This window comes from Salvia splendens, chromosome 6 (assembly GCF_004379255.2).
Source record: "Salvia splendens isolate huo1 chromosome 6, SspV2, whole genome shotgun sequence".
NCBI classification, from domain to species: Eukaryota; Viridiplantae; Streptophyta; class Magnoliopsida; order Lamiales; family Lamiaceae; genus Salvia; species Salvia splendens.
In genome coordinates, this window is record NC_056037.1 from 3,088,281 (window position 1) to 3,108,967 (window position 20,687).

At 36.9% G+C, this 20,687-nt stretch overlaps 5 protein-coding genes across 9 annotated transcripts; 4 read left to right on the forward strand and 1 right to left on the reverse strand.

Annotated features, from left to right (window-relative positions):
* The first annotated feature begins 1,970 nt into the window (after window positions 1-1,970).
* Window positions 1,971-6,550, forward strand: LOC121808508. 2 transcript variants are annotated; one of them, XM_042209040.1, is made up of 3 exons: window positions 1,971-2,216; window positions 2,474-2,642; window positions 3,711-6,550. In XM_042209040.1, exons 1-3 carry the CDS (start codon window positions 2,103-2,105, stop codon window positions 6,395-6,397), a joined length of 2,970 nt encoding a protein of 989 aa, XP_042064974.1. In that variant the 5' UTR covers window positions 1,971-2,102; the 3' UTR covers window positions 6,398-6,550. The 2 variants fall into 2 exon arrangements, with proteins under 2 accessions (XP_042064974.1, XP_042064973.1); XM_042209039.1 differs by having other exon boundaries at window positions 1,972-2,216; window positions 3,702-6,550.
* A 75-nt stretch (window positions 6,551-6,625) lies between these two features.
* On the reverse strand, window positions 6,626-8,425 carry LOC121808514 (probable calcium-binding protein CML22). Of its 4 annotated transcripts, none has more exons than XM_042209053.1 (5): window positions 8,214-8,425; window positions 7,535-7,768; window positions 7,261-7,463; window positions 7,007-7,181; window positions 6,626-6,896 (listed from the first exon to the last, which is right to left on the reverse strand). In XM_042209053.1, exons 1-5 carry the CDS (start codon window positions 8,227-8,229, stop codon window positions 6,790-6,792), a joined length of 735 nt encoding a protein of 244 aa, XP_042064987.1. In that variant the 5' UTR covers window positions 8,230-8,425; the 3' UTR covers window positions 6,626-6,789. The 4 variants fall into 4 exon arrangements, with proteins under 4 accessions (XP_042064987.1, XP_042064986.1, XP_042064984.1 ...); XM_042209052.1 differs by having other exon boundaries at window positions 7,007-7,184; XM_042209050.1 differs by having other exon boundaries at window positions 6,626-7,181.
* Window positions 8,426-9,089: 664 nt separating this feature from the next.
* On the forward strand, window positions 9,090-13,467 carry LOC121808513. Its single transcript, XM_042209048.1, has 15 exons — window positions 9,090-9,271; window positions 9,346-9,404; window positions 9,507-9,618; window positions 10,211-10,293; window positions 10,502-10,567; window positions 10,928-11,028; window positions 11,347-11,465; window positions 11,587-11,624; window positions 11,745-11,833; window positions 11,965-12,145; window positions 12,231-12,347; window positions 12,434-12,478; window positions 12,766-12,894; window positions 13,004-13,179; window positions 13,266-13,467. Exons 1-14 carry the CDS (start codon window positions 9,214-9,216, stop codon window positions 13,136-13,138), a joined length of 1,332 nt encoding a protein of 443 aa, XP_042064982.1. The 5' UTR covers window positions 9,090-9,213; the 3' UTR covers window positions 13,139-13,179; window positions 13,266-13,467.
* A 1,913-nt stretch (window positions 13,468-15,380) lies between these two features.
* On the forward strand, window positions 15,381-17,244 carry LOC121807932 (probable pectinesterase 29). The gene is made up of 6 exons (XM_042208263.1): window positions 15,381-15,385; window positions 15,432-15,557; window positions 15,885-16,044; window positions 16,126-16,338; window positions 16,691-16,932; window positions 17,076-17,244. The coding sequence occupies exons 1-6, from the start codon at window positions 15,381-15,383 to the stop codon at window positions 17,242-17,244; spliced, it is 915 nt and encodes a 304-aa protein (XP_042064197.1).
* Window positions 17,245-17,925: 681 nt separating this feature from the next.
* LOC121807933 (probable pectinesterase 55) lies at window positions 17,926-20,112 on the forward strand (the record flags this gene model as incomplete). Its single annotated transcript, XM_042208264.1, has 6 exons — window positions 17,926-18,116; window positions 18,333-18,501; window positions 18,576-18,788; window positions 19,192-19,356; window positions 19,654-19,716; window positions 20,095-20,112. Coding segments are annotated over exons 1-6 (819 nt in total), but the record flags the coding sequence as incomplete, so codon positions are not given.
* Between the last annotated feature and the right edge of the window lie 575 nt (window positions 20,113-20,687).

Sequence of the window (20,687 nt, forward strand, 5' to 3'; positions counted from 1 at the left end):
ATTCTTTATAAATTCTTTCAGGATTTATTTAATTATATTTCTAATTATTATACAAATTTCTTATAAAGCATAGTAATGTTATTAACTTTTAAATTCTGAATATATTTTGTGAGAAGATTACTTTAGAGCATTCCCAACGGTGATTGCTGGGACGGACGGCGTCCGTGCCGACGGCGCGACAGCGCCTCGTCCGCCGCTGCACTCTTGCAGACGGCACGGTGCTGCTCGATACATCGAGCACGTCCGTTGGTATTTTTCATTTTTTTAAAAAAAATAGTTTAAAAAAATATTTTCTCACTTCCCAATAAATTATATCCGTTTTCTCAACATTTTTAATTTATTTTTCAATTTTTTCCCCAAAATTCACATTTTCATCTATAAATACTCATATTTCCATACAAAAAATTTTACACCACACTATACAATTCTCATTTAAATTCTCTAATCAATTCTCAATCTTTCCCTTCACTCTTGAAAAATAAAATGTTCGGCTCCGGCGATCACCCCTCCGGCTCCTGTGGTTGGAACCACGAATAGTTCCCTAGTCTGGAAACGGAATTCTCGCCCCCTCCTCCAACCCAAGGTTCTCAAATTCCGGGTGGCTACCGTCCTTACCTGGTGGACGAGCAAGATACCCCCGACGGGCGATACGAGTGGGCACCCGAACAAGGACCGGGAGGGAGCGGCGGCTCCTAAACTCTTCCTATTCCTCCTCCTCGTAGCACTCGTGTCATGGGTCGTGGCGGCGATCCTCACGTCCACACCCCGTACACTCCGAGGGAGATGGATATGATTTTCAAAGCCTATTTGGAAATCTCCGAAGATCCGGAGGTTGACACGAACCAAGCTAGGGATAGGTTTTGGCTCCGCGTCTCTCGCCGGTACAATGCTACCCGACCGGAGGGAACCATCGAGCGCAATGAGAGTATGGTGCGCATGCCATCTTCAGAGCCAACGAAGAAATCCAAAAGTTCAAGGGGATTTACCTTCAGGAACAGGAGTCGGCGGGGAGCGGCAAGAGCAAGCTCGACATCATCAGTGCCTCCATGGCGACATACCAATCTTGTTATTACAAAGCATTCAAGTACCTCAGCGCTTGGCAGGAGGTGCGTACGCATCCGAAGTATAAGGGAGGCTTATCATCATCCTCCCGCTCCTCCAACAAACGGTCGAGGTCGTTATCCAACGTCGGCTCAGATGTTGTTGCTAGCCAGCTTGCCGCAGCTAACTTGGGCAGCCCCGACGCCGGCCAGAGTAGTTCCCAACGCCGGTCTCAAGGAAGGAAACAGGCGGTGGCCAACCGTCGTCACGCCGCTTCCGTTGCCGCTCCTACTCCCTTTCTGCCACCTCAACCGCCCACCAACTCGTTGTGGACCCTTTTCGCTCAACTCAATATAGTCAATACGTCGCACATGTCTCCTGAGCAACTTGATGCACATTATGCAACGATACGAGGTCTCCGAAAAACATTGAGGATAAAATAGTCTTCCACGAAGGTATTTTAAGTATGTAATTTTAATTTGTAGGATTTTAATTATGTAATTTTTATTTTTTAGGATTTTAAGTATGTAATTTGTATGATTTTAATTATGTAATTTTTATTTTTTAGGATTTAAGTATGTAATTTTTATTTTTTAAAATTTGTAATAGTAGTCTGAGTATTTTTAATGTATTTTTATATTGTAGAAATGTTTTTAGTAATTAAAGTATTTAAATTAAATAATGGAATGGTGAACCCTTGAGCATGTCTTTGTGGAAGAGCATGGATGTGTGTGTTGTACTATTGGGGAAGAGCAGAGAGTAAAAAAGTAATAAATGTTTGGCCGGGCTCACATCCATGCTCTATGAACCATCATGGGGATGCTCTTAATTTCATGAATCTTGCAACACAAGCCCATCTATGAATTACGTGTGGAAAATACCAACGAGAAAGAAAAATAAGAGAATAACGACGTCGTATAAGGACGCTTTGGTCTCTTGACCATTGAGATAGACTCCTCTTTCTTCAACACGTTTGATTCAATTCAATCCCATCGATTTCGATCACTGCATCAGCTCAATTCAAAAACTAAAGCAGGTGAAATCAACAAGAGAAAGAAAAGATGTTGGAGAAAATTGGGCTGCCGCCGAAGCCATCACTGAGGGGGAATACTTGGGTGGTCGACGCCTCAAATTGCCAAGGATGTTCCTCACAGTTCACTTTCATCAATCGCAAGGTCCGTCAATTTGCCTACCTCTTTTTCCACTGATTAATCCATTTGATTTCTGATCATGATTTTAGTGCTTCGTTGATGAAAACCCCCTTTTCGTCAAATTTATTGGTTCTTGAGTTTTTGTTACTCGGTCATGATTGTAATAAGTCAAATTTTCCTGTATTTTTTTGATGGGTTTGGTTGAAGTTGTGATCTTTTCGCGTTGATCACGATGGATTTGAATTGAATATTTTGATGTCTTGGGCTGGATGGATTTCCAGCACCATTGCCGCAGGTGTGGAGGCATATTTTGCGGCAGCTGTACCCAGCAAAGGATGGTATTGCGTGGTCAAGGCGACTCACCTGTCCGTATCTGTGAACCGTGTAAAAAGCTAGAGGAGGCTGCACGGTTTGAATTAAGATATGGACATAAAAATAAATCTTCTAGAGGTATTCAAAGATATCTCTATTTGGTTCATCCTCTTCTTTTATTTTCATTTACAAGTGGTTCATCCTCATAATAAGTGCTCTGTTGATTTATTTTGCAATAACCCCCATTGCTTTCTTTTGTAAACTTGCTCTAGTTTCGAAAGATTAACATTGCTCTCTGGCTAGGCTGTTAGCTTTTACTTCTCCTGTTACTTATTTACAAGTGGTTCATCTACATGTTAAGTGTTTTGTTTTTCTTTTGTCTTGCAATAACCATCTTTGCTGTTGTCTTTCGTAAACTTACTCTAGTTTTGAAAGCTTGCCATTGCTCTCTGGCTAAACTGCTAGCTTTTCCGTCTCCCTTTATTTATTTACAAGCGGTTCATGCTCATATTAGGTGTTCTGATTACCTCCATTGTTGCCTTTTGTAGACTTGCTCTAGTTTCGAAAGGTTAACGTTGCTCTCTGGCTAGCCTGTCAGCTTTTACGTCTTATGTTATTTATTTACAAGCGATTCTTCCTCATATTAAGTGTTTTGTTAACTTGTTTTGCTATGACCGTCATTGTTGTCTTGTGTAAACTTACTCTAGTTTTGAAAGCTTAACCTAATACTAACATTCTCTCTGGATGACTTGTTAGCTTTTACCGTCTCCTGTTATGCTATGTTAACTGGTACTACAAAAGTAGGTCACACTCAACAATATTTGGTTAATTTGTGATGGACTACTTAAATCCCTTTTTTGAGATATATGTTCATGCTGCTGGATTATATTTCTATAATGCTTCAAACTTGGATAAGTGCAGAGTACAGAGAACCGTATTCGATTTTTGATTGAATACATATGAACTGCCTTGTGTCACTGCACGCAGAACAATTTGTTTCAGAAGGGTCACTGCTGCGTGTCTCTAAATTACCTTTTAAACATTCAATTCTATATCATATGAAAATATTTTTGTTATGATATTGAACCATTTGGTATAAAAATCTATTTTTCGGCGCTGCACATTAGCATGCTTGCTGTTGCTATATTATCTCTGGCAGATGAAAGAGGAATGTGGTTATCTGAAATTCTGAATTAGCCATTGCAGGTGGTTCGAAGCATGCTTCAAAGAAAGATGAAGAGATTTTGAATCAGATTCTCAGTAACGAGAATGGGCATTTCTCTTCACAAAAAGGCAGTGCATCATGCTCAAATATTTCCGAAGTAGCTAGTCAGGTTGAAGGTACAAATGTAGTTAGAAATCTCTCTCTCGATAAGTCTACTTTCACGTTGACAGAGTCAGGATCTGTCACCCCAGAAGATTTACGCCAGCAAGCTTTACATGAAAAACAGAAGCACAGAACTTTGAAAGCTGAAGGAAAACCCGAAGAAGCATTAAAAGCTTTTAAAAAAGGGAAAGAGCTTGAAAGGCAAGCTACAGCATTGGAGTTAGCTTTGAGAAAAAATAGTAAAAAGGCGTTGTCATCAAGCAACATAGATGATATTCAACAAAACAAAGATGAAGCTAAAGCCTCTGGTCTTAAAAACAAAATCCCGTCTCAAAAGAGTAAAGGAACTGACGATGTTTCTGCCGAACTCAAGGAGCTGGGATGGTCGGATCTAGATCTCAACGATGCAGAAAAAAAGCCAGCAACCATGTCTTTGGAGGGTGAGCTATTTTCGCTTCTCAAGGAAGTCTCTCAGAAACCTAATAAAGAGAAGCAAACTGTCAGTGCTGATAAATCTAAGGTAGTTGCTCATAAGAAAAGGGCTCTGGAACTTAAACGAGCTGGGAATGTTGTCGAGGCCAAGGAAGAACTTAAGAGAGCTAAAATTCTTGAGAGGAAAATAGAGGAAGAGGAGCTTCTGGGTGGGTCTGATGATTCCGATGATGAACTTTCATCACTAATACGCAGTATGGATGCTGACGAGCGTGCTGATTTTTCGGGGACATATAAATCAAACATGAATTTGGATTTCAATCAGTTGATTGGAATGGCTGATGATATTGCTGTGGATGGTAATTTCGACATAACAGATGAAGACATCAATGATCCGGAGATGTCTTCTGCCTTGAAATCGTTAGGTTGGGAAGACGACTCTGCAGATTTTGATGACCATGGTAACGAGGTTGCATTTTCTAAGAAGGATTCATTAATAGCGGAGATTCAGTCTTTAAAGAGAGAAGCTCTAAATCAGAAAAAAGCAGGCAACACAACAGATGCATTGGCACTTCTTAGAAAAGCAAAACTTCTTGAAAAGGAGCTCGAAAATCCCAAAGATTTGATCAATCAGGGTTCTGCTCCTCAAAAAGGTGTAATATTGGAATCTGTGGAAGAATCTTCATTTTCCAGCAGGGCGAGTGTGAATGACGCTGGCCCTAAGTCAGCTCCAAAGAGTAAACTAATGATTCAGAAAGAGCTTATTGCCCTGAAAAAGAAGGCTCTAGCACTCAAACGGGAAGGTAGATCAGATGAGTCGGATGAAGAATTGAAAAAGGCGAAGGTTCTTGAGGAGCAGCTTGAAGGTATGAAAGAAGCTCCCACTGCAAGACAGCCAAGTATTGGCAACAAGCTGAGTTACAGCATAGATGAGACTATGGATAATGGAGATGAAGAAGTGACGGATCAAGATTTGCACGATCCTTCGTATCTGTCACTTTTGAAGAACTTGGGCTGGGAAGATGAGGATAATGCAGATATATCATCAACTTTAAAAGAACATAACCAGTCCCAGAAGCATATAGGTGGGCCCTCTATCACCCAATCTACCGCTGATTTTGGAGTGAAGATGCCTAAGAAGAGTAAGAGTGAAATTCAAAGAGAATTGTTAACGTTGAAAAGAAAAGCTCTTGCACTGAGACGCCAGGGAGAGGTCGAGGAGGAGGAGGAAGTGCTGAACAAGGCCAGATTGCTGGAGGCACAGTTGAAAGAATTTGAAGAACCGATCAAAATAGACGATTCTCCCCCAAAAAACAAGGGAATCGCATCTGTTCATGAAGATTCAGAAAAGCAAGCTAAAGTTGAGATTAGACTAGAGAAACCAGATGGAATACCGCAGGAGATTGAGAAGCCACAAGAATTGCATGCTTCTCAGTCGACTGTTTCTCAACCATATTCAAGTTCCCTCCAACAAGAGATCCTTGCGCACAAGAGGAAGGCGGTTGCCTTCAAGAGAGATGGGAAATTAGCAGAAGCTAAGGAGGAGCTTCGGCAGGCAAAGCTCTTGGAGAAGGGCGTGGAGGAAACACCTCAGACTACGACAACCAAATCCAGTGACAGTTCAGCATCCAATGTCTCGTCTGTGGACAAGGAGGCCAGTCCCAGTTCAGTTTCTAAACCGTTGTCAAGCCGTGAAAAGTTCAAACTGCAGCAGAAATCGCTTGGCCACAAGCGTCAAGCGCTCAAGCTGAGAAGGGAAGGTAAAACAGCAGAAGCTGAGGCCGAGTTTGAACTGGCAAAAGCTATAGAATCGCAGCTGCAAGAGTCGGACGCTCATGATTCTGCTGGGCCAGCAGATGATGTCAGCGTCGAGGATTTTCTCGATCCTCAGCTCCTGTCCGCATTGCAGTCAATCGGGTTAAATGATGGACAATCCAAATCCAAGGCTATAGAACGACCAGAGCCGGCCAAGATCGAGGCGGATGCTGATACAGAGAGAGCTCAGCTGGTGGAACAGATCAAGGCCGATAAAGTGAAGGCGGTGAAGTTAAAACGCTCCGGAAAGCAAGCTGAGGCCTTGGACGCCCTACGACGTGCTAAGCTTCATGAGAAGAAATTACAGTCTCTAACTTGAAGAAGAATGATGTTTTCAGCCTTTTGGCATGATTGGAAACGTTCCATGTATTTTTGAAGCCATAATCTTATGGAATCTTCATCGGTTGTATTCAGAGTGTATTATAAATTCAATCTTGAGGATATATATAATTTTTGGGGTTGATTTTTAAAATTTCTAGTTTTATTTTTAATTATTTCTCTATTTAGTTGGCTTTGCTGGTTGGGAAAGTGAAACATTACAACAACAGATCCAAAATCAATCAAGGAATACTATGGAAATAATATCATACAAACAAATGAACATACAAATATTTGTATGAATCAGTATGTACATTTTGTAGAAGTTATCAAATCTACATGACTCTTAACCTTGTTTCAAACAGGTCTCCTGCTTCAGTCATATAGTAGAAGCTACTCTTCATGATCTTCATCGTCACACTCAAACCCGACCCAACTGATAAACGAGAAAAGGAATTCCTTGAAGCTAACCTTCCCGTTCTTATCCCAGTCCATTTCCTCTGCATAAGCAACAATGCCACTGTTAAAAGCCAAACACACCTCTTGCTAGTAATAAACCATGTACTACGCAAAATATTGAAATTATCGAAGAAAAAGGAGGGTTCATAACTAAAACGGCTGTGTGTGATGTGTGAAGGAGATTTCTCCTTGGGAGAAGCCTCGTTTAATGCCTTGACGACATCCTTCTTCTTCAGCTTCCCAACACCGTTCTTGTCAAGAAATAAGAACACCTCAATTATCGCATTCAAGGTCGTTTCAATCTGAGGCGAACACATCTTCAGTTTCTGCTGCAAGTTCATATAACGGAGAATCATAACCTGATACCGAATCCCGTGTAAGCAAAGAAGACGGCAATGCTTATACCGTGTTAGGTGAAGCCGGAGCATCCATGAGGAGATAAGTGAGAAATACAACAACTATAAACTCCTTCAATTGTATCCCTTCCTTTTCGTCTATGTCACAGTAGGCGACAAGATCACCAATTTCCTCATCACTAATGCTGAACTCGAACACGTGCAAGCATTTCTTCAGCTCTTCATTGTCAATAGTACCATTCACGTCTTCATCTGTGGTAAAGGCAATAAAAGACTCATCATCAAGAACACGAGTACGATCTCAATAGGAGTTGAGACCTCACCATACTGCTCGAATATGTTCCTAATCTCTTTCAGCCCCTCTCTGAACTGAGGGAATTTCATGATTATGCTGTCGAATGATTTGAAATTGTTATTCCTCGAAGGGTTCCTCTTCATCTCCACCATTTTCCTCTCAAGGGCCGCGTCTAGTCTCTTATAGCTGTTTGGCAACGTAGAACAGCAAAGTATGTCTTGCAACTTGTCGTATAACGACTTAAAGGGTGATTGATATGCACCTTACACGATACAAAGACTTGTGTCAACAACAACAACGTTGCATTACAAACAAAGCATTCAACAGTTGATCATCAAAACAAGGTTCAAATAACTTTCATTTTTGAATTTGCTAAGGGCATCCTTCTTATTTCTAGACATGTTAGTTTAACTGTTGATATTCATACTTAAAAATGAAATCTTTATTGTATAAATAGTCATGTCTACACAGATAAATTATGACCACTTCTCAACCAATTTAGCTAAAGGGTTCAAATGAATACCAATGCTAATCTACTTATAGCAATTCAAATAATACCAATTCACAAAAAAATCTGTGAATAATTTCACTAGAAAAAGGCAAAATATTCTTGCATCCTAGAGCTTCAAATAACAGAAATATCACTGAATTTCCCATATGATGAAAAGATAAAAACCAAAAATGAAAAAAAATGCATAGGGCTTTACCTTGTGGATCTTTCATGGCTTTGAGAGTAAAAATACCTGAGAAAGTATACACAAAAGCAGAGAACAAATGGCATAAGCAGATATTTTATATCTAAGCAGAAAGAAATGTTAAAGAATGGAATTGTGTATAAGAAAAGTAAAGTAGAAATGTGGAGTTTGCCTATGGAATAATGGTTTTCGAATTAGAATATCTGAATTCTCTTCTTTTTTTTTTCTTTTCCATTTTTATTCTCAAGTGGAAATGTAATCATGGTTTTATTGAATTCCACTTTGTTCATCTCAAGCACAACTTTCAAGATTCTGTTTTATGGGGCCATTGATTTTATGATTTTCATTTTTACTCCAAGAGCCATGCCATCCTATAACTTTGTTTTATAATTCTCTCTCTTTATTTTTAAAATTCTTTCTTGTTTTATTTAAAGGAATGCATTTTTCTTTTTTATATTTCCACTCAAAATGGTGAACCTTACTCCCTATTTATTTTATTTTTCACTTAATAGTACATTATAGGAACGCTGCATAAAATCTCTTACTAAAAATGCTTCGTTTTAAATGAGTAGATGAAATATAAAATGTGTATTTGAGAAGACAATAGAACAAAGAACAAATAGAGGAAGGTCAACCAAACGCATATCGGCTATCGCTTAGTGCGCTGATCGTTGAGACAAAGAATTAATACTCTGACAGTCACGAGGATTATCTTGGAAAACAAAAAAAGGTGAGTAGAATAAATAAATCTCCTTATTGTTTTTCTTTTTTTGGATTTAAATGAAAAGAAAATTACTGTAGTTTTTATCATTGGACTTGACAATTTAAAATTAGCAAATCCAACTGTTGAAAAATCGTTGAGCAACTACAGATAAACCTCATGAAGTCGCGTTTCTTCAATGCCTCTCTCTTCCGCAAAACCCCTCGAAGACTGCAGAAAATGCAGAGTAGAGTGTAGGCGAACAAGGGGATGATACAAATCAAGCATTGAAAAGGCTCAAAGAGTGCAGAAATGGCAGCTCGCATTGCCTCCTCCAGATCCCTCTCCTCATTCCTTTTCTCTCCTAGAGGTGTGTGTGAGTGCGCGTGTTGTCATGTGCAATTCAATTTTGTGTGAATTCAATCAACAGTTTTCGTTTTGCAGTAAACCCATTTTCTCCGGCCTACTTCTCCACAAACTTCGTTGGTGATTCCCCAGTTCTCGTAATCCCTCCTCTTTGTCCCAGCTAAAGAATTGATTTTTATTGATGTTGCTTTTGGAATTTTAGGCTTTCTCATCTTGTTAACGTTTTTTGAATGTTGAAGGTTAGGGATTTTATTCGTGCGGCTTTGTATGATCCAGAATATGGATATTTTTCTCAAAGATCGGACTCAGTTGGAGTGCTTGATCGAAGCATTAAGTTCAATCAGCTCGACGGTTAGCTGACATGTTTGTGGATATTTAATTTTTGTTAGATTGGTTATTTGAGATAGAAATCATGTTATTACTTCTCAGCTTTGTGTGTTGAGAGGTTGAGCTAAGGAAGGTTGTGATTGTGTTATGAATCCAGAGTGTTTCTGATATTATCTGCCAGCTTGATTAACCTTTCCTATGGATGATTTTGTCAAGAATATTTTACTGATGTGAAAAAGGGGTGCTTGTTGATTTCGAAGCAAACAGACATTTAGAATCTCACGATTACCAAGATTTTGGGCTGTTGTATACTCTGGTGGCTTGATGGTTCTTCATGTATATTTGTAGCAAGAAAAGGATATCCATTTCAGTTTGCTAAATTTACATGTTGACATTCTTCATTATTGAACTGAGGGTTGCTACTTAGTACTAGTTACCACTCTCTCATAGGTTAGTGTAATAGTACAAAATTTCAGTATGATATAGATCTCATATGGGCCTTGGGAACTATTAAATGGATTTTCAAGCATTTGGTCTTACAATTGCTCTTGCTTGGATGCCTTGGAGTTATTTTTATGTATGTGCTTTAACTGTTCAAAGTGCAACAAATTTGAAGGCCGGAAAGCTTATACAAAGCACGTGGATGCTATCTACAAGCAGAACGATATATCTTGGTTTACCCCTGTGGAGCTTTTTAAGGTAAAGTTATGATGATTGAGATGCAAAAGTATTACCTTATTTCAAACTTCTTGTTTGATAGTGAAGTAGGGGGCTGATGTGAAGAATAACCTACCTATATGAACATACTGCATTATTTCTGCACGTTATACACTTTTGAAAAATAATAATGGCTTTTGTTTCTCACTATTGTCATTGCTTATTATGTTAATATCTGTTCTTTTTGAAGCCTTGGTATGCCCATGGAATAGCTGAAGCAATTCTCCGGACTACTAACCTATCTGTTCCACTAAAAGTAAGTGCATCAATTTTTTAGTAGATAGACAAACATGTGAACATCTTGTACTCCATCATGATTCATATGCAGATTCACTCTGGTTTTAGATATGATCATATTAAACTAGGAATAGACAATGGCAATACAATTAGTACTTTAACCATCTGTCCGAAATTCCAAGGCTGTGGTATAGTTAGAGTCCTGGTTGGCATGCTTATTGCTGTAAAATAAAAAGGTTAGATTCGTATGGCACTATCTGGCTTAATTTTGTCTTCTGCAAAAGTTGTAAGTTCTGGTAAATGTGATTGATCATATTTTGTCCACGCTCACCTCCTCCCTCTTCCTTTCAACATTTTTATTTGTTACATTCTATTTCAGATATATGAGATCGGAGGTGGATCAGGAACCTGTGCGAGGGGTGTAATGGATTACATAAAAGTGAATGCACCTTCAAGAATTTATGATAGTATGCAATATATGTATGTAATGTCCTGATACATGCTGTTGACAAGATTTTGGGCTCGTCTGTTTTACTGGTGCCTCTATGTCCTTAGCATGCTTGGCTAATAATATACTCCCCACAAGGACCCCTAGGTTAATACATGAAGTATACAATGTATTCGGTTATCCAGTACTGATTAAACTTAGAACTAGCTGGAATACTGATAAATTTCTGAAGATTTTGAAGTAGGGTTGATATTTTTCCCAAATGAGACATTATAATGGAATTTTGTTTTGGGATGTTATGCTTTTGAGATATTTGTAGATAATAATTGTAATAATGTGATATGTTTCAGTTCAGTGGAAATTAGTTCTTCGCTGGCCAAAAAGCAACTGGAAACTGTCGGAGAAGTTAGTAGCCACGCGAAAAAGTTCAGGGTAGAATGCCGTGATGCTGCTGATCCAGGTGGATGGGGTATGCCTGCTTTATTTATGCAGACTTTGTTAAGTTGTGGTTTGATCTATACATGAATTATGAAGAACAAAAAATGTTCGGGAATCAGGGCTTAGTCTGAACCTTATGTCTGTTGTAACAGGTTCTGAGCAACAACCGTGTTGGGTGATAATGCTGGAGGTATGTAAACATAGGATCGAGAATTGATTGGTTGGATAAAACAAGTTTGGATATTCTTATTATTGACATGAAAAAACTATAACCAGCATATGAGGTCGTTTGTCTGATAAACTTTTGCAGGTGCTTGATAATCTTCCACACGATCTAATCTATTCTAAGGATCAAGTCTCACCTTGGATGGAAGTTTGGGTTGAAAAAAGACATGACAAGTAATTCTTATTTACCTTTTACTTGGAATGGATGTTCTTTGGTTTGCTCGTTTTGAGTGTTATAGATTTATACTGCTTTTATATCAAAGTAATTTACTATTTTCTGTTTGTCTTCATGTGTTCGTCAATAGTCCCGAACTCTCTGAGCTGTATAAGCCTTTGGAAGATCCACTTATTGAAAGTTGCATGGAAATCCTGGATTTGGCAAAAGACGGTAAACCTCATGGAAGCAGGATGGGTTCAATCGCTCAAAGTTTTTTGGCTAAAGTTTTCCCGAGGCCTCGAAGATGCTGGCTACCAACCGGTTGTTTAGTAAGATCTTTTAATAATATTTCCAATTCTTACAATTGTTCTGGATTTACATATTTATGCAATATTACTCCACTGAAATATACAGAAACTCCTACAAGTTCTACATGGCGCTTTACCAAAGATGTCCTTAATCGCATCCGATTTCACTTACCTTCCTGATGTAACAATACCAGGCGAACGCGCCCCTCTCGTTGCCAGCAAGGTTCAGTACTCTAAATTATATTTGTAATGTTTCATTAAATTCCCTTCAATGAAGTTTATTTGTAGTTCTATCCTATTTGTTTGCAGAAAGATGGCACTAACTCAGATCATAACAGTTACCTGGATGCCAAGGTTTGTTTCCTTTATTGATGTCACCTTTATGAAATAGAGTGTTTATTAGACGTGTCGTTCATCAATAGTTTTCCATGTCTAACAACTGTACCATATATCAATTATCCTTACTCAAGAAATGACTTTCTGTCGTTCGCCCTATGAGAGTTGAAGGTTAATTAAGATTTCTTATGGTTATGATTCTTGAGAAGAGTTGGAAGAATAACTGAAACAACATATACTAAAATAACTGTTTACTTATGCACCCTTCAAAACCTTAATGCATCGATCAATGTCTTCCTTTACAGGGTGATGCCGATATATTTTTTCCAACGGACTTTTGCCTTCTGGAAAATATTGATCACTATTGCTCTGGATGGTTAAAGCCAACAGAAGCTAAACCATTGAAGAAAGGAAAGAAGAGGCGAACTCTTATGGTAAATTCGACTTCACAATATTATATGTGGAAATGATGCGTTTTTGTTGCTGAATATGTCGTGTTCTAACTACTGGCTTCGTCTCCCTGTATTTGCTACCCTGGTGTAGCTTGATACATCATCTTTTATGGAAGAATTCGGCATTCCTTCGAAGACGAGAACCAAAGATGGATACAATCCGATGCTGGATGATTTCAAGAACACCAAGTTCTACCTGAGCGTTCCAACACATAACACAAAGTAGACTGATGGGATCCTCTTCCATTTGTTTGGTTGAAACCACAGGTGAGTTTGGAGAAAGCATTTGCTACCAATAAATTTAGAACCAAAAATGATAAAAATTTGTGCTGAATTCTGGCATAATTTTGCAGATCACAAAATGTTGAAGCATTAGTAATAGCGTAAGCTGCTTTAGATTGACGAGAACTATGCTTTTCCCATATTCAAAGAATGATATAGGCGGCTATATATATTGCTACAAGATTTTCATATGAATGGTTATTTGTAGTTTCTTTGATTATTTGCTTGTTTGTGATGATCTTAGAATAAATATTAGTATTAGTATTTGTTGTATTGTTTGGTTGATTTAACTCGAAACCCGCCCCAACAATTTTACAGGGTTAGGGTTCAAAATTTTTAACTCGAAAAATTCACTAACCCGACTAACTCTAAACCAAATGACATGTGGTTCGAAATTAACCGAAGTGGTTGGTTGACCCAATATGAAATAATTCTCATTATTTCAATTTTAATTACTTTTTTCAAATTGAAATCATGGTGGTTGACCCAAAATGAGATAAATTAGTTTTGTTAATCTATAGCTAATAAAATGAAATGATATGGAAAAATTTTCATATGAGTTCGTGCTTGATTCGGAATAATTATACTACAATATTCGGTAAAATATATTCTTAAATATATAAATATTTAATTAAAGATTTTAATAATTTCCTAAATTGTTACTCTCTCCGTCCTTGAAAATTTATCACTTATTTTCATTCCTTCAAAATTTGTCACCTTTCACTTTTACCATTTTTGGTCCTTGTATTCCACTAACTAATTCACACTCACATTTTATTATAAAACTTATATAAAAGTAAGATCCCCTTGCCACCAATTTTTTAACCCACTTTTTATTACATTTCTTAAAACTCATGTCGGATCAAACGGTGATGAATTATTAGGGACGGAGGGAGTATATATTTCTGACAATAGGCTACAAAGTATACAAAATATATAGTTTTTCTACCTCAAAATGATGTAGAATGTCAAGCTACAAAATAGTACTCCCTCTATTCCAAAGAAGATGACTCATTAGGTAACACAGGATTTTATGCACGTTTATTTTATGTATTAAATGAAGAGATTAAAGTAAGGAAGAAAATAAAACAGAGATAGAAGGTGTTTCCAATTTTAGTAATGTGTCATCTTGGTTTGGATAAAAAAAAAAGAAATTGAGTCATTTTCATTGGGATGGATGAAGTATATATTTTTTCTACCTTGAAATGATGTAAATTTTCAATCTTCATTATGCTATACTATTATGTACTACGTATAACATAAATTTCCCATCTTTGCTATGAACATAAATATGATAGTGTGTATTAAATTCGAAATCAGGTATTTCTTCATTCGTCATTTCTAATAAAGATTATCAATGTTTATTGATGATTCCTCATTTTCTCTACATGGTAATCGGAACCCGTAACCCATTCATTGAAAAAAAGCTTTATCTTATTAATTCAATTGCATTTTATTATAGTATTAAATTGAAATCTGAGCCCTTTTTAAAGGTTATATCAAGATTTTCATGAGTGAACATGAGATTTTGCTTTTCTTTTGGTTATTTGCCTGTTTATATAGGACCAACTTCTCTTGAGGTATAAAGCATACTATTATATTTCCGTTAATTGGAAATATATTACTACTACTAGCTAGTTTAGATGCAAATATCAAAGATTATTATTATATCCAAATTTTATTAATTACTAGTATAAGATATGTGTTACTATGTTATATAGATTTTTTTACATCTGCTCATTTTTACGTTTTGCGCTTGAATTGTTGAATCAATATTCAATATGGTTTAGTTCCATTTTTAATAACCATATTTTAGCATAGTATTTTATTTTTGTAACGCACATTTTGTGGACAGTGCATTAATATTGTGCAATCTCATATAAATTTTTACAATTTTGGTCAAAATTGAAATCAATCAGCAGAACTTAGGAAGGAAATCAAAAGAAATTAACCATGCATGAAATGAAATAAAATATTGATCATGAAAAAGTTGACTAAAAATGAAAAAAAGGAATGGGTGAAATGAACAAGATTCTGAATCTTATTCATTGTTTATTGACTTCATAAATCCTAACATATATAAGTGTACTCAACTGAGAATACAAATACTTATACAATCAATAATAGAACAAGTTGCATTGCTTTACTAGCTACATTCAAAAGAAAAAAAATATGGCATCTCAAAAATGGTGTATCTGCATATTTTTGTCTCTCTTGTCATCACTTTTTTCCACTAGGGCTGCAAGAATCGTGGTTGATCCGTTGACGAGTGGTGGTTTCAGAACCGTACAAGCCGCCATTAATTCCATCCCTTCCGGCAACACCAAATGGACTACCATTGATATCAAAAAAGGCATTTACAGGTCAACAATAATACATACTCATTTTTCTTTTTAGTATGTCCCGATAAAATTACCTGAATCCATCCATTTTCTCGTATACTCATTTTATACTCAAGCCCCTACTAAATACTCATTTTATTCTATTTAAAAATCTATGCAAATTGTCCAAAAATACTTTTAACCTATATCTAGAAAAATACTATGAAAAATAGTTGAGTTTTTTTCAGTGTCTGCCACTGTAGTCACTCCTCACCATCCCTTATTTCCTCTCCGCATTCTTTTAGAGAAAAGCTACATTTATTTGGATCATGCATCTCATCCCTTACAAATAATGTTGATTTGTTGCAGGGAACAAGTGATTATTCCTAGTGATAAGCCATTCATATTCCTGAAAGGAGCAGGAAGTGAAAGCACCTTCATTTCGTGGAATGGTCATGGCGCCATTAACGAAACCGCTGCATTCACATCTAAAGCAGACAACATAGTCGCCATGGACATATCGTTCATTGTATTAAGCTCACGCAGAATATGCTCAAGCTGTTTTCAGTTGAATTGTTAATTAGGTTGAGTAATTATTTGGCATGTGCAGAATACTTTCAACTTTCCCCCAAAGGATAATAAAAATCAGATGGCTACGGCAGTGGCAGCTCAAATTCAAGGCGACAAATCGATCTTCTACCATTGTGGATTCTTCGGATTGCAGGACACACTGTGGGATGCTCAAGGCAGACATTACTACAAAAGTTGTACCATTGCAGGTGCCGTAGATTTCATATTTGGTGCTGCCCAATCCTTGTACGAGGTAATTAACTAGGGTTTCCACTTTCTGTATTTTTATGGTGTCCAGCTTATAAGAACTCTAATGTTAAACGTGTCTGGCTTTGGGAAATTGTGAGAAGGGTGACCGAAGCTGCTGCCCATAGAGCGTGTGAGTGAGAACAAAGCACCCCAGAGACTTATGTTGGTCTGTGGGGACATGTGCTAGTCTGTGAGTTGGGTCGTTACAGTAAAATTGACCTAATTTGGGAAAGAGATTATCACCTAATCCCCACATATACCACCAATTCAAGGAGTTTATTTGATCATATATTATTCAAAAACTGAAATCTTATAATGCATAATTACTCACAGTAAACGCCCTAATTCTTTTGCAGAGCTGTACTATATCAGTAACTGCAGGGTCCTTAAACGGACCAGGATACATCACAGCTCAAGGGAGAGAGCACCCTAATGATAGGAATGGGTTTGTGTTCAACAACTGCAACATAGTTGGGGACGGGAAGGTGTATCTTGGAAGGCCGTGGAGAGCTTATGCTAGAGTCCTCTTTTACAACACGCAAATGTCCGATATCATTGTCCCTCAAGGATGGGATGCATGGAAAAGCACGGGCCAAGAGTAACAACATTATTCTCATGTTAATTTTAGGGTTATTTGCTAGTAAATTCAGAATATATCCAATATTAAAGAATCTATAGGCAAATAGCCCTTAATTTTATCCATTGAGATCTAATCATTATCATTCCAATATGTACTTACAGGAATCAATTGTCGCTATCGGAGTATAAATGTAGGGGTCCAGGTTCAATGAATTCAAGGAGAGTCATATGGGCGAAGAAACTGAGTGATGAAATGGCTAACAACTTAGCCACCATGTCCTTCATTGACAATCATGGATGGGTTAAACGAGCGTTTGAACATCTCAATTAAATACATACTAATACACGTATAACTAAGTGTATGATTTGTACGCATATGCATATTATGTCTATGGGCCATACACGTTCAATTTTTGTTCTAGTGTACTTCAAGTTCTACTTTCTTTATGTTTTTTTTTTACATATTTCTATCAATAATAACCGCTACAAATGATAGAAAAGATATAATATGTCAATCTTCATTATGTTGTATTATGCATAAACTAAATTTGCCATCCTTGCCATGCACATGAAATATCATAGTATGTACTCCATTAAATTTAAAATTAGGGGATTTTTTTTCCTTTCTCATTTCTTAAAAAAAATATTAATGACGATTCCTTATTTTCTGTAAATGGTAATTGGAAGTTATCACCTATTAAATAAAAGAAGCTAATTTTATTAATTCAATTGCATTTGTTAAATTGAAATTTGATCCCCTTTTAAGGCTATTACCAAGTAATAGTAATATTATCTCTTGTAAGTAGATGAAAAAATGAATGAAGATCATTAGATAAATGAACACGATAACTTATCCTTGATCTTTAACTTCAGGATAAAGCTAACATATAGACACAAGTCAGCATATATACAGATAATAACACAGATCATTCGAGTATATTAACATTGAGCATACAATCCATAATAGAACAAGATGTATTTGGTTTATTACATTAATAAGAAAAAATTAATTATGGCATCCCAAAAATGGTGCATCTGTATATTTTTGTCTCTCTTGTCATTAGTTTCGTTCATTAGCGCCGACATAATCGTGGTTGATCCATCGAAGCGCGGTGGTTTCACAACCATACAAGCCGCCATTAATTCCGTCCCTTCCAACAACACCAAATGGACTGCCATTGAGATCAAACCAGGCACTTATAGGTGTTACTCATTTTTTCTCAATATACACATAATAAAATGATTTACTTTTGAATTAGTTAATTTTGTAGGTATAATTATAAGTTCTTTTGTGTCCTCTATCAATATATTTTTCTACATTCGAATTGAACACCTCATCCCCCTTATTTTCCACCCTTAGATTTTTTCGGTAAAAATCGGCTGCAATCATCCCTCTCTTTAATAAATAGTGTGTTGCAGGGAGCAAGTGATTATTCCTAGGGGTAGGCAATTCATCTTCCTGAAAGGATCAGGAAGTAACAACACCTTCATTTCGTGGAATGGTCATGCCGACATTAACGAAACTGCTACTTTCAGTTCTGAAGCCGACCTGGGATATCACGTTCGTTGTAATGAGCTCATGCACCACGTGCTCGATCGAATTAATTATGTTGTTTTCAATTGGATTATTATTTAGGTAGAGTAATTATTTGGCATGTGCAGAATTCCTACAACTCTCCCCCAAAGGGTAATAAAAATCCCTTAGTGCCGGCTGTGGCAGCTCGGATTCAAGGCGACAAATCGGCCTTCTACCGTTGTGGATTCTTCGGATTGCAGGACACATTGTGGGATGTTCAAGGCAGACATTACTACAAAAGTTGTACCATTGAAGGTGCCGTAGATTTCATATTTGGTGCTGCCCAATCCTTGTACGAGGTAATTAGCTAGGGTTTCCACCTTCTGCATTTTAAGCAAATTATTAAAATTATTTAGAAGTTGAGTAGCTCGTAAGAGTTATTTATTGATTTCAGTTGCCTCTTCAAATTTACTAGTACATCATTTCGATTATCAATTGCCGATATGATAATTACGTATAAACAAAAAAAGTGGGCTCATCCAAATTTAAAATAAAATCACTCTAGTAGGGAATAATTTGTTGTCATTGAAAGTGTGATCCTACGTACTAGTGGAAATAACTCCACCTAATTTTGTAAAAATAACATTATAGCCCCAATCCATGAGATATACTTGCATACACCGGCAAGTTTATTTAATCGTGTAATCAACAACTCAATCTTAGTGCATAATCACTCAAAGTAATTGCACCGATTCTTTGCAGGGCTGCACCCTATCAGTAGGTGCGGGAGCCATAAATGGACCGGGATTCATCACAGCTCAAGGGAGAGAGAAACCTAACGATTCAAACGGGTTCGTGTTCAAGACATGCAACATAGTTGGGGAGGGGAAGGTGTTTCTTGGAAGGGCATGGAGAGATTACGCTATTGTCCCTCAAGGATGGGATGCTTCGAATAGCATCGGACGAGAGTAACCTCCCTATTCGCATGTTAATTTTTCTATAAATCTTTGAACTTTCCGCAAATTCTGATTTTGCATACTAGCTTTAAAGGTGATATGCAGAATCTAAATATGCTCGAGATTGAAGAATTTTTACGCAAGTATCCCTTACTTTTACCCATTAATATCTAATCAATATTCAAATATGTACTTGCAGGAATCATTTTCGTAGTATAAATGCAGTGGTCCAGGTTCGATGAGTTCTAAGAGAGTGGGATGAGCGAAGAAGATGAGTGACGAAGAGGCTAACAAGTTAGCCACCATTTCCTTCATTGATAATCAAGGATGGGTTGATCAAGCGTTTAAAATTCTGGGTCCTTAATTTACTCTAGTTTTACAGTGAACTACAAAAATAATTTTTAGATAATTGTGTAATGTGTTCTAAAATTTTCGATCTATGACGAATTTTAATACTATTATGGATAGTCTCTATTATAATTTAAAAAAAAATCGGAAAAAAGCAAATAAGGAACATTAATCTCTATATGCGGTTTTAAAAATCTAATTTTATAGGATTAACGTTTTCTATCATTAATTAGATGTTTATTTCCGTAATATTATCAATCTACTCAGACAAGTTTATATATATTTAGTATTGTCAAATTTCCTTATTGTATCTGATGTATATTTTTCGAGCTTTTATATCAATGAATTACTTACACACAAGCTTAATAAAATAGCTCTAAAATTACAACTTTCTGCAAGAGTACAGATGTAGTTGTAGTAAAAGAGTGTCGAATCACAGGGAGGCGTAAGTTATTTAATTGGAGATTGATAAAGTAGAATTCGATAAAAAGATGATAAAACACAAAATGATAAGCAAAATACAAAATTTAGAAAATCGGATAAGAAGAAAGCATTGCTCCTATATGTCTCGGGCATACGAATTGGGATACTTCGATGGATTACTACGATCAAGACTATGCTTAAGAGGATTAAGTTTGTTTTACGCTCCCTATCCGCTGAACACTTCAAGAGAATTGTATACCTAGGATAAGTTGAACACGTCTCCCAAGTTCTACTCACTAACCTATCACCACCACTAGGTCGCGTAGCAAGCTTTAGATTAGTTTCTTCAATTGTCAAACACGATAATTAACTCATTTTAACTTAATGCCCACGCGGAAGCGCAGCAGACACCAAACCAAATTTATAGATGAAAACTATCGATCCACTCGAGATTATCTCTCTGAACAAGTATCAAATCTCGAGTTCCTTGTATATGAGTACGACCAAAATCTATGCTAAAGAGGCAATAGA

What these genes read in the sequence shown, in the direction of transcription:
- LOC121808508 (XM_042209039.1), top strand. Translation starts at nt 2,103, where the DNA reads ATGTTGGAGAAAATTGGGCTGCCGCCGAAGCCATCACTGAGGGGGAAT. An exon ending in TCACTTTCATCAATCGCAAG is followed by an intron (nt 2,217 to 2,473) that starts GTCCGTCAATTT and finishes ATGGATTTCCAG; the next exon opens with CACCATTGCCGCAGGTGTGG. An exon ending in TAAAAATAAATCTTCTAGAG is followed by an intron (nt 2,643 to 3,701) that starts GTATTCAAAGAT and finishes ATTCTGAATTAG; the next exon opens with CCATTGCAGGTGGTTCGAAG.
- LOC121808514 (XM_042209049.1), bottom strand. An exon ending in GAACATATTCGAGCAGTATG is followed by an intron (nt 7,464 to 7,534) that starts GTGAGGTCTCAA and finishes CCTTTACCACAG; the next exon opens with ATGAAGACGTGAATGGTACT. An exon ending in CTCCGGCTTCACCTAACACG is followed by an intron (nt 7,185 to 7,260) that starts GTATAAGCATTG and finishes ATGAACTTGCAG; the next exon opens with CAGAAACTGAAGATGTGTTC.
- LOC121808513 (XM_042209048.1), top strand. Translation starts at nt 9,214, where the DNA reads ATGGCAGCTCGCATTGCCTCCTCCAGATCCCTCTCCTCATTCCTTTTC. An exon ending in TAAGTTCAATCAGCTCGACG is followed by an intron (nt 9,619 to 10,210) that starts GTTAGCTGACAT and finishes ACAAATTTGAAG; the next exon opens with GCCGGAAAGCTTATACAAAG. An exon ending in ACCTATCTGTTCCACTAAAA is followed by an intron (nt 10,568 to 10,927) that starts GTAAGTGCATCA and finishes ATTCTATTTCAG; the next exon opens with ATATATGAGATCGGAGGTGG.
- LOC121807932 (XM_042208263.1), top strand. An exon ending in ATCAAAAAAGGCATTTACAG is followed by an intron (nt 15,558 to 15,884) that starts GTCAACAATAAT and finishes GATTTGTTGCAG; the next exon opens with GGAACAAGTGATTATTCCTA. An exon ending in CTGCCCAATCCTTGTACGAG is followed by an intron (nt 16,339 to 16,690) that starts GTAATTAACTAG and finishes ATTCTTTTGCAG; the next exon opens with AGCTGTACTATATCAGTAAC.